Source organism: Oncorhynchus keta, unplaced genomic scaffold (genome assembly GCF_023373465.1).
Source record: "Oncorhynchus keta strain PuntledgeMale-10-30-2019 unplaced genomic scaffold, Oket_V2 Un_contig_13790_pilon_pilon, whole genome shotgun sequence".
Taxonomy (NCBI): Eukaryota; Metazoa; Chordata; class Actinopteri; order Salmoniformes; family Salmonidae; genus Oncorhynchus; species Oncorhynchus keta.
Window position 1 is genome coordinate 15,290 of NW_026278361.1, and position 12,951 is coordinate 28,240.

General features: G+C 42.3%; 1 protein-coding gene and 1 long non-coding RNA gene across 3 annotated transcripts in view; both read right to left on the bottom strand.

Moving 5' to 3' along the window:
- Positions 1–3,985: 3,985 nt before the first annotated feature.
- On the bottom strand, positions 3,986–5,612 carry LOC127918219 (uncharacterized). 2 transcript variants are annotated; one of them, XR_008099499.1, is made up of 3 exons: positions 5,319–5,612; positions 5,059–5,136; positions 3,986–4,124 (listed from the first exon to the last, which is right to left on the bottom strand). It is a non-coding gene; the product is annotated as an uncharacterized LOC127918219 (long non-coding RNA). The 2 variants fall into 2 exon arrangements; XR_008099500.1 differs by lacking the exon at positions 3,986–4,124 and adding an exon at positions 4,207–4,370 and having other exon boundaries at positions 5,403–5,612.
- Positions 5,613–6,496: 884 nt separating this feature from the next.
- LOC127918221 (formin-2-like) overlaps positions 6,497–12,951 on the bottom strand; it is a 29,969-nt gene continuing 23,514 nt past the window's right edge. The window contains exons 4-5 of the mRNA XM_052501485.1: positions 8,724–8,775; positions 6,497–6,671 (exon numbers count right to left, since the gene is read on the bottom strand). Coding sequence (XP_052357445.1) covers positions 6,497–6,671; positions 8,724–8,775 — 227 coding nt within the window. The remainder of the gene's footprint in view (positions 6,672–8,723; positions 8,776–12,951) is intronic.

Genomic DNA, 12,951 nt, shown 5'->3' on the forward strand with positions numbered 1-12,951 from the left:
AGAACCTAGACATTATCATACCAGATCCAGACTGAGAGAACCTAGACATTATCGTACCAGATCCAGGCGGAGAGAACCTAGACATTATCGTACCAGATCCAGACAGAGAACCTAGACATTATCATACCAGATCCAGACGGAGAGAAACCTAGACATTATCGTACCAGATCCAGACAGAGAACCTAGACATTATCGTACCAGATCCAGACGGAGAGAACCTAGACATTATCGTACCAGATCCAGACAGAGAACCTAGACATTATCATACCAGATCCAGACAGAGAACCTAGACATTATCATACCAGATCCAGACAGAGAGAACCTAGACATTATCATACCAGATCCAGACAGAGAACCTAGACATTATCATACCAGATCCAGACAGAGAGAACCTAGACATTATCATACCAGATCCAGACAGAGAGAACCTAGACATTATCATACCAGATCCAGACTGAGAGAACCTAGACATTATCGTACCAGATCCAGACGGAGAGAACCTAGACATTATCGTACCAGATCCAGACGGAGAGAACCTAGACATTATCGTACCAGATCCAAACAGAGAACCTAGACATTATCATACCAGATCCAGACAGAGAGGACCTAGACATTATCGTACCAGATCTAGACAGAGAACCTAGACATTATCATACCAGATCCAGACAGAGAGAAATCAGACATTATCATACCAGATCCAGACAGAGAGAACCTAGACATTATCATACCAGATCCAGACAGAGAGAACCTAGACATTATCATACCAGATCCAGACAGAGAGAACCTAGACATTATCATACCAGATCCAGACGGAGAGAACCTAGACATTATCGTACCAGATCCAGCCATTATCGTACCAGATCCAGACAGACAGAAACTAGACATTATCATACCAGATCCAGAGAAAGAACCTAGACATTATCATACCAGATCCAGACGGAGAGAACCTAGACATTATCGTACCAGATCCAGACAGAGAGAACCTAGACATTATCATACCAGATCCAGACGGAGAGAACCTAGACATTATCGTACCAGATCCAGACAGAGAGAACCTAGACATTATCATACCAGATCCAGACTGAGAGAACCTAGACATTATCGTACCAGATCCAGGCGGAGAGAACCTAGACATTATCGTACCAGATCCAGACAGAGAGAACCTAGACATTATCATACCAGATCCAGACGGAGAGAACCTAGACATTATCGTACCAGATCCAGACAGAGAGAACCTAGACATTATCGTACCAGATCCAGGCGGAGAGAACCTAGACATTATCGTACCAGATCCAGACAGAGAACCTAGACATTATCATACCAGATCCAGACAGAGAAACCTAGACATTATCGTACCAGATCCAGACAGAGAACCTAGACATTATCGTACCAGATCCAGACGGAGAGAACCTAGACATTATCGTACCAGATCCAGACAGAGAACCTAGACATTATCATACCAGATCCAGACAGAGAGAACCTAGACATTATCATACCAGATCCAGACAGAGAGAACCTAGACATTATCGTACCAGATCCAGACGGAGAGAACCTAGACATTATCGTACCAGATCCAGACAGAGAACCTAGACATTATCATACCAGATCCAGACAGAGAGAACCTAGACATTATCGTACCAGATCCAGACAGAGAACCTAGACATTATCATACCAGATCCAGACAGAGAGAACCTAGACATTATCATACCAGATCCAGACAGAGAGAACCTAGACATTATCATACCAGATCCAGACAGAGAACCTAGACATTATCATACCAGATCCAGACAGAGAGAACCTAGACATTATCGTACCAGATCCAGACAGAGAACCCTAGACATTATGGTACCAGATCCAGACAGAGATAACCTAGACATTATCATACCAGATCCAGACAGAGAGAACCTAGACATTATCGTACCAAATCCAGACAGAGAGAACCTAGACATTATCATACCAGATCCAGACAGAGAGAAACTAGACATTATCGTACCAGATCCAGACAGAGAGAACCTAGACATTATCATACCAGATCCAGACAGAGAGAAATCAGACATTATCATACCAGATCCAGACAGGGAGAACCTAGACATTATCATACCAGATCCAGACAGAGAGAACCTAGACATTATCATACCAGATCCAGACAGAGAGAACCTAGACATTATCATACCAGATCCAGACGGAGAGAACCCTAGACATTATCGTACCAGATCCAGCCATTATCGTACCAGATCCAGGCAGAGAGAACCTAGACATTATCATACCAGATCCAGAGAAAGAACCTAGACATTATCATACCAGATCCAGACGGAGAGAACCTAGACATTATCGTACCAGATCCAGACAGAGAGAACCTAGACATTATCATACCAGATCCAGACGGAGAGAACCTAGACATTATCATACCAGATCCAGACAGAGAGAACCTAGACATTATCATACCAGATCCAGACAGAGAGAACCTAGACATCATCGTACCAGATCCAGACAGAGAGAACCTAGACATCATCGTACCAGATCCAGACAGAGAGAACCTAGAGATTATCGTACCAGATCCAGACGGAGAGAACCTAGACATTATCGTACCAGATCCAGACAGAGAGAACCTAGACATTATCATATCAGATCCAGACAGAGAGAACCTAGACATTATCGTACCAGATCCAGACAGAGAGAACCTAGACATTATCGTACCAGATCCAGCCATTGTCGTACCAGATCCAGACATTATCGTACCAGATCCAGACATTATCGTACCAGATCCAGACATTATCGTACCAGATCCAGACATTATCGTACCAGATCCAGACATTATCGTACCAGATCCAGACATTATCGTACCAGATCCAGACATTATCGTACCAGATCCAGACATTATCATACCAGATCCAGACATTATCATACCAGATCCAGACAGGGAGAACCTAGACATTATCGTACCAGATCCAGACAGAGAGAACCTAGACATTATCATACCAGATCCGGACATTATCGTACCAGATCCAGACATTATCGTACCAGATCCAGACAGAGAGAACCTAGACATTATCATACCAGATCCAGACAGAGAGAACCAAGATGTGTGTTGATGTGTGTGATCCCTGGTCCTTTAGTGGTTGGGGGGTTTGTAATGTATAACAAACAGTAACCCTCATCTCTTCCCCGGGGGTCAGGGGCTCATTTCTACTTTGTTGACTCTGTATTATCAGGAAACCTCATCGAACAACTGGACGCTAACCGGACCAGTCTAGTCTATGTCCCAAACGGCACCCTACTCCCAAAGGACACTTGGTCAAAAGTAGTGCACAATATAGGGAATAGGGTGCCATTTGGGACACATCCTTAGCAGTCTTTTTAATATTGGGGATGAATACATCTTTATTTAATAGGCAAGTCAGTTAAGGGGATTTTCAATGACGGCCTGGGAACAAGTGGGTTAACTGCCTGTTCAGGGGCAGAATATTTGTACCATGTCAGCTTGACCACATGGGGTTTGAACTCACAACCTTCCGGTTACTAGATATTCACCGATGTGGTTCAGTGACAGGTTTGCCTGCTTTTTGAATGGGTTTTAATGGAGACAGATATGATCTGATATTAAACAGATGGGGAACGTTATGGGAGATCACGATTCAACCATGGGGGTAACAACTGTGATGGAATACTAATGGTCCTTCTGTAGCTCAGTTGGTAGAGCATGGCGCTTGTAACGCCAGGGTAGTGGGTTCGATTCCCGGGACCACCCATACGTAGAATGTATGCACACATGACTGTAAGTCGCTTTGGATAAAACCGTCTGCTAAATGGCATATATTATTATTATTATTATTATTAATGGAATAGGACACACACACCAAGACCACTGCAAAAGTAATACTGTCTCTGTTAGATGACTGACTAATATAAAACAATTCCTCCTCTCTGTTAGACCACTGACTAATATAAAACAATTCCTCCTGTCTGTTAGACCACTGACTAATATAAAACAATTCCTCCTAATACTGTCTGTTAGACCACTGACTAATATAAAACAATTCCTCCTAATACTGTCTGTTAGACCACTGACTAATATAAAACAATTCCTCCTGTCTGTTAGACCACTGACTAATATAAAACAATTCCTCCTAATACTGTCTGTTAGACCACTGACTAATATAAAACAATACCTCCTGTCTGTTAGACCACTGACTAATATAAAACAATTCCTCCTGTCTGTTAGACCACTGACTAATATAAAACAATACCTCCTAATACTGTCTGTTAGACCACTGACTAATATAAAACAATTCCTCCTGTCTGTTAGACCACTGACTAATATAAAACAATACCTCCTGTCTGTTAGACCACTGACTAATATAAAACAATTCCTCCTGTCTGTTAGACCACTGACTAATATAAAACAATACCTCCTAATACTGTCTGTTAGACCACTGACTAATATAAAACAATACCTCCTGTCTGTTAGACCACTGACTAATATAAAACAATACCTCCTGTCTGTTAGACCACTGACTAATATAAAACAATTCCTCCTAATACTGTCTGTTAGACCACTGACTAATATAAAACAATACCTCCTGTCTGTTAGACCACTGACTAATATAAAACAATACCTCCTAATACTGTCTGTTAGACCACTGACTAATATAAAACAATTCCTCCTTACTGTCTGTTAGACCACTGACTAATATAAAACAATACCTCCTAATACTGTCTGTTAGACCACTGACTAATATAAAACAATACCTCCTGTCTGTTAGACCACTGACTAATATAAAACAATTCCTCCTAATACTGTCTGTTAGACCACTGACTAATATAAAACAATACCTCCTAATACTGTCTGTTAGACCACTGACTAATATAAAACAATTCCTCCTAATACTGTCTGTTAGACCACTGACTAATATAAAACAATACCTCCTAATACTGTCTGTTAGACCACTGACTAATATAAAACAATACCTCCTAATACTGTCTGTTAGACCACTGACTAATATAAAACAATTCCTCCTAATACTGTCTGTTAGACCACTGACTAATATAAAACAATACCTCCTGTCTGTTAGACCACTGACTAATATAAAACAATTCCTCCTGTCTGTTAGACCACTGACTAATATAAAACAATTCCTCCTGTCTGTTAGACCACTGACTAATATAAAACAATACCTCCTGTCTGTTAGACCACTGACTAATATAAAACAATTCCTACCTACTGTCTGTTAGACCACTGACTAATATAAAACAATACCTCCTGTCTGTTAGACTAATATAAAACAATTGTCAGACCACTGACTAATATAAAACAATACCTCCTGTCTGTTAGACCACTGACTAATATAAAACAATTCCTCCTAATACTGTCTGTTAGACCACTGACTAATATAAAACAATACCTCCTGTCTGTTAGACCACTGACTAATATAAAACAATTCCTCCTGTCTGTTAGACCACTGACTAATATAAAACAATTCCTCCTGTCTGTTAGACCACTGACTAATATAAAACAATACCTCCTGTCTGTTAGAACACTGACTAATATAAAACAATTCCTCCTAATACTGTCTGTTAGACCACTGACTAATATAAAACAATACCTCCTGTCTGTTAGACCACTGACTAATATAAAACAATACCTCCTAATACTGTCTGTTAGACCACTGACTAATATAAAACAATACCTCCTGTCTGTTAGACCACTGACTAATATAAAACAATACCTCCTGTCTGTTAGACCACTGACTAATATAAAACAATTCCTCCTAATACTATCTGTTAGACCACTGACTAATATAAAACAATTCCTCATAATACTGTCCCTAAGATCGCTGGAAAAGCATGTGGTAACCTAAAGCTGCAATGTGTTATTTTATGGGTGACCCAAACATATTCACAAAGATGTGTATGTTATAGATCTGTCGTTCTCATTGAAAACAAGTCTAAAAGCGGGTAGATCTGCTCTATTTATAACACCAGCTTCAAACAGCTGAAAATACAATATTTTTGTTACGAAAAATATATTTAATTCACAGCGGTTTAGATGGTACAATGATTCTGAAGACCTGAAGACCTAGCAGAGTCAAGCTGGTAGAAAGGTCAGCAGTGATGACAGTAGAATAGAGTAGGCGCCCTGTAACGCCCTATCAAACCCTATAACGCCCCATAAAGCCCTATAAAGCCCATAAAGTCCTATAAAGCCCTATAAAGCCCTATAAAGCCCTATAAAGCCCTATAAAGCCCTATAAAGCCCTATAAAGCCCTATAAAGCCCTATAAAGCCCTGGGAAACACATTATCTGTAACATTCTTCTTTCTTTAAAAACAGAGAAGAACATCATGTATCCAACAAGTCAATCCTGATGCATTTCTGATGCCTGGAAAGTAACCAACCGGTCTCAATGAGTTTCAGTGAGACAAAGCACAGTCTTCAATTCTAACATAGTAACCTGTACATAATAAAAGTCATGATCTAATTTAAAACATGTGGTTGTTTAAAAACACAGGACTGGTTGGTACCTTTCCTGTAGGATCATCTTGTTCTCCTTCTTCCACAGGTCTTTAAAGTCGGAGGAGAAGTCGTGCCACACGGAGAAGAAGGTGTGGGGGGAAACCTCCTTCTCTCCCATCTTAGCCTTCACCTGGTAGAACACCGTCAACTCCAGGAACCTACAACAACAACAACAACAACAACAACAACAACAACAACAACAACAGTGTTATGGAACAACCAATGGAGACGGAGGAAACATAAAGATAGAATGTGTTTTACAACTGTAGGAATAAATACTTTACACTGTTTCATGTTTCATATGAGGTATTCATTAAATAGTGTTTCCCAAAATATAGAGCTTTACTAGCTAAACACTCTACTTTATTCCAAACTGTCAAAATAAAGAGCTTTACTAGCTAAAAACTCTACTTTATTCCAAACTGTCAAAATAAAGAGCTTTACTAGCTAAAAACTCTACTTTATTCCAAACTGTCAAAATATAGAGCTTTACTAGCTAAAAACTCTACTTTATTCCAAACTGTCAAAATAAAGAGCTTTACTAGCTAAAAACTCTACTTTATTCCAAACTGTCAAAATATAGAGCTTTACTAGCTAAAAACTCTACTTTATTCCAAACTGTCAAAATATAGAGCTTTACAAGCTAAAAACTCTACTTTATTCCAAACTGTCAAAATATAGAGCTTTACTAGCTAAACACTCTACTTTATTCCAAACTATAGAGCTTTACTAGCTAAACACTCTACTTTATTCCAAACTGTCAAAATAAAGAGCTCAACTCGCTAAAAACTCTACTTTATTCCAAACTGTCAAAATATAGAGCTTTACTAGCTAAAAACTCGACTTTATTCCAAACTGTCAAAATATAGAGCTTTACTAGCTAAAAACTCTACTTTATTCCAAACTGTCAAAATATAGAGCTTTACTAGCTAAAAACTCTACTTTATTCCAAACTGTCAAAATATAGAGCTTTACTAGCTAAAAACTCTACTTTATTCCAAACTGTCAAAATAAAGAGCTTTACTAGCTAAAAACTCTACTTTATTCCAAACTGTCAAAATAAAGAGCTTTACTAGCCAAAAACTCTACTTTATTCCAAACTGTCAAAATATAGAGCTTTACTAGCTAAAAACTCTACTTTATTCCAAACTGTCAAAATATAGAGCTTTACTAGCTAAAAACTCTACTTTATTCCAAACTGTCAAAATATAGAGCTTTACTAGCTAAAAACTCTACTTTATTCCAAACTGTCAAAATATAGAGCTTTACTAGCTAAAAACTCTACTTTATTCCAAACTGTCAAAATATAGAGCTTTACTAGCTAAAAACTCTACTTTATTCCAAACTGTCAAAATAAAGAGCTTTACTAGCCAAAAACTCTACTTTATTCCAAACTGTCAAAATATAGAGCTTTACTAGCTAAAAACTCTACTTTATTCCAAACTGTCAAAATATAGAGCTTTACTAGCTAAAAACTCTACTTTATTCCAAACTGTCAAAATATAGAGCTTTACTAGCTAAAAACTCTACTTTATTCCAAACTGTCAAAATATAGAGCTTTACTAGCTAAAAACTCTACTTTATTCCAAACTGTCAAAATATAGAGCTTTACTAGCTAAAAACTCTACTTTATTCCAAACTGTCAAAATAAAGAGCTTTACTAGCTAAAAACTCTATTCCAAACTGTCAAAATATAGAGCTTTACTAGCTAAACACTCTACTTTATTCCAAACTGTCAAAATAAAGAGCTTTACTAGCTAAAAACTCTACTTTATTCCAAACTGTCAAAATATAGAGCTTTACTAGCTAAAACTCTACTTTATTCCAAACTGTCAAAATAAAGAGCTTTACTAGCTAAAAACTCTATTCCAAACTGTCAAAATATAGAGCTTTACTAGCTAAACACTCTACTTTATTCCAAACTGTCAAAATATAGAGCTTTACTAGCTAAAAACTCTACTTTATTCCAAACTGTCAAACTATGCTGCTATATTGATGACAACACTGTTTGCTTAAACACACACACAACACAAAAAAAAAAAACTTCTACCCAGTGGGCATAGACATCAACTCAACGTCTATTCCACGTTGGTTCCACGTCATGTCAATGATTCAACAACGTTGATTCAACCATTGCCCAGTGGGTATAGAACTCGTACATGTATCTGAAAGTGGTAGGTACAGATGACTGCATTGAAACGGTTCCTTACAACTTGTGAGTGTCACCGAGCTGCGTCTCCTGGACCTCCAGGTCAGATTTAGCTGCAAGACAGAAAACATGAAAGACAACAGTGGTTATTGTAAGTAGGATCGCTCGTTTCTCAGTAGTTGACAGGTCTCAGAACAGCCTCATCTCTCAGTCAGGGTAGTAGTTGGTTAGTAGTTGACAGGTCTCAGAACAGCCTCATCTCTCAGTCAGGGTAGTAGTTGGTTAGTAGTTGACAGGTCTCAGAACAGCCTAGTCTCTCAGTCAGGATAGTAGTTGACAGGTCTCAGAACAGCCTCATCTCTCAGTCAGGGTAGTAGTTGACAGGTCTCAGAACAGCCTAGTCTCTCAGTCAGGGTAGTAGTTGACAGGTCTCAGAACAGCCTAGTCTCTCAGTCAGGGTAGTAGTTGACAGGTCTCAGAACAGCCTCATCTCTCAGTCAGGGTAGTAGTTGACAGGTCTCAGAACAGCCTAGTCTCTCAGTCAGGGTAGTAGTTGACAGGTCTCAGAACAGCCTCATCTCTCAGTCAGGGTAGTAGTTGGTTAGTAGTTGACAGTTCTCAGAACAGCCTCATCTCTCAATGAGGGTAGTAGTTGGTTAGTAGTTGACAGTTCTCAGAACAGCCTCGTCTCTCAATGAGGGTAGTAGTTGGTTAGTAGTTGACAGGTCTCAGAACAGCCTAGTCTCTCAGTCAGGGTAGTAGTTGACAGGTCTCAGAACAGCCTAGTCTCTCAGTCAGGGTAGTAGTTGACAGGTCTCAGAACAGCCTAGTCTCTCAGTCAGGGTAGTAGTTGACAGGTCTCAGAACAGCCTAGTCTCTCAGTCAGGGTAGTAGTTGGTTAGTAGTTGACAGGTCTCAGAACAGCCTAGTCTCTCAGTCAGGGTAGTAGTTGACAGAATGCCAAGAGTGTGCAAAGTTGTCAAGGCAAAGGGTGGCAACTTTAAAGAATTTAAAATATATTTTGATTTGTTTAACACTTTTTTGGTTACTACATGATTCCATATGTGTTATTTCATAGTTATTCAGTATTATTCTACAATGAAGAAAATCATAAAAATAAACTAAAATCTTTGAATGACTTGGTCTGTCCAAACTTTTGACTGGTACTGTACAGTGAACAATAAGATCTGTGGTCCTTCACTACACAATCCTATTGGTCTACAGGTGGAACCTATTGACATAGTGAACAATAAGATCTCTGTGGTCCCTCACTAAACCATCCTATCGGCAGGGAGACAACCTTTACCTCCCAGTCAGGGAGACAACCTTTACCTCCCAGTCAGGGAGACAACCTTTACCTCCCAGTCAGGGAGACAACCTTTACCTCCCAGTCAGGGAGACAACCTTTACCTCCCAGTCAGGGAGACAACCTTTACCTCCCAGTCAGGGAGACAACCTTTACCTCCCAGTCAGGGAGACAACCTTTACCTCCCAGTCAGGGAGACAACCTTTACCTCCCAGTCAGGGAGACAACCTTTACCTCCCAGTCAGGGAGACAACCTTTACCTCCCAGTCAGGGAGACAACCTTACCTCCCAGTCAGGGAGACAACCTTTACCTCCCAGTCAGGGAGACAACCTTTACCTCCCAGTCAGGGAGACAACCTTTACCTCCCAGTCAGGGAGACAACCTTTACCTCCCAGTCAGGGAGACAACCTTTACCTCCCAGTCAGGAGACAATTACCTCCCAGTCAGGGAGACAACCTTTACCTCCCAGTCAGGAGACAACCTTTACCTCCCAGTCAGGGAGACAACCTTTACCTCCCAGTCAGGGAGACAATTACCTCCCAGTCAGGAGACAACCTTTACCTCCCAGTCAGGGAGACAACCTTTACCTCCCAGTCAGGAGACAACCTTTACCTCCCAGTCAGGAGACAACCTTTACCTCCCAGTCAGGGAGACAACCTTTACCTCCCAGTCAGGGAGACAACCTTTACCTCCCAGTCAGGGAGACAACCTTTACCTCCCAGTCAGGGAGACAACCTTTACCTCCCAGTCAGGGAGACCTGCACCAAGACAAAGCAACCATTTAGATTCCCATTTCAATGTAAAGTATGTGGGTGCTGCCTACGACCCACATGGAATTTCCAGAATAACTGTTCGTTAGAGTGCAGTTAGCCATGGCACCGGTGGCTCTGGTAGTGGGCGATGTGGGGAAGTAGGGTCTCCGTTAGGGGCATTAGGGGTTGCAGTGGTGTCTTCCTGGGGTATCAGGGGTCAGTGCCAGGGGTGCTCTCTGACAAATTGATCCCAGTTGTGGGTAAAAAGAGAGATTCCACCGTGAAGCTGAATGGAGAGTGACACAGCAGCCTGCAGCAGTGAGTTTCTCGGCGTGAGAGGTGGAAGGGGGGGGCAGAAACGTTGACATCTCCAGGCAGACAAGCTCAGGGGTTAATGCCCGACACCCCAGACCCTGAGGTCCTCACGGGTCACAGGCAAAGATGAATGGCCATGGAAGGTTACCGAAACCTCTCATGGTAGGCGGAACGCCAATGGTCACGAGGCATTATCCACCATGATAAAGGGAAACGCCATCCAAAAACTCTTTGGGAATGTGTTTCATTCGTCCATTGTTGACATCGTCCCAAAATGTTTTGCTTGTCTACACTCATGTGAAGGAATGTAACTTCCAGAATACAGAAACCATGGATTCATATGATTCAAGACGCAGCATCAAATTATGCAACAAAATGCATCATACAGGGCTGATTTCTGTATTTTGAAAGTTAAATATGTTGAAAACTTTGTTGCTGACAAGCAAAACATTTTGGGACGATGTCAACAATGGACTAATGAATCAAATACCAAAATATTGTTTTCGGGGTGGAGCTTTCCCTTTAATAAGTGGCGCTGGGTTCTTACTGGTCCGGGCTAATCACATCCAGATAAACCCATCCACGACAGCTCTGAGCCCAGACCACGACAGCTCTGAGCCCAGACCACGACAGCTCTGAGCCCAGACCACGACAGCTCTGAGCCCAGACCACGACAGCTCTGAGCCCAGACCACGACAGCTCTGAGCCCAGACCACGACAGCTCTGAGCACGGAATAGTCTGCCACGACAATCAAGCAGGATACCAGAGTCACTTTGATTTATAATGCCTCTCAATAGGTGAAATTACTGCTCAATGAAATGGCTGCTCAGTGAAATGGCTGCTCAGTGAAATGGCTGCTCAGTGAAATGGCTGCTCAGTGAAATGGCTGCTCAGTGAAATGGCTGCTCAGTGAAATGGCTGCTCAGTGATTTGCTTTCACTACATATAATTTCCTTTAGAAAACAGGGGGGTAATGAATGTGAGGAATTTGGAATTAGTACATTTCAGGGGAAGATCATCAAGAAGTCAATAATGTGAAGTCCACTGGGTGAGATTAAACAACCAGTTGAGATCAATCTCTCCACTGAACCATAAAAACAACAATAGAAATCCAATGTTTCTCCAACATAATCTGCAGTTTGTCCAAGTGACCTCACAGCAGCAGACCACTCGTAGCTCGCCAGCCCCGGTACCTCCACATCCGACTTCCTCATCAGCGGGATCGTCTGAGGGGGGCTGAGGACTATTTATCTATTTATGTCTGTAGCAAACCCGTTTGTGGGGGAAACTAATTTCTGATTGGCTGGGCCTAGCTCCCCTGTGGGTGGACCTGGCTCCCCTGTGGCTGGGCCTAGCTCCCCTGTGGGTGGACCTGGCTCCCCTGTGGCTGGGCCTAGCTCCCCTGTGGCTGGGCCTAGCTCCCCTGTGGGTGGACCTGGCTGCCAAGTGGGTGGGCCTAGCTCCCCTGTGGGTGGACCTGGCTGCCAAGTGGGTGGGCCTAGCTCCCCTGTGGGTGGACCTGGCTGCCAAGTGGGTGGGCCTAGCTCCCCTGTGGCTGGGCCTAGCTCCCCTGTGGCTGGGCCTAGCTCCCCTGTGGGTGGACCTGGCTGCCAAGTGGGTGGACCTGGCTGCCAAGTGGGTGGGCCTAGCTCCCTGTGGGTGGACCTGGCTGCCAAGTGGGTGGGCCTAGCTCCCCTGTGGCTGGGCCTAGCTCCCCTGTGGGTGGACCTGGCTGCCAAGTATGTGGGCCTAGCTCCCCTGTGGCTGGGCCTAGCTCCCCTGTGGGTGGACCTGGCTGCCAAGTGGGTGGGCCTAGCTCCCCTGTGGCTGGGCCTGGCTCCCAAGTGGGTGGACCTGGCTGCCAAGTGGGTGGACCTGGCTGCCAAGTGGGTGGGCCTAGCTCCCTGTGGGTGG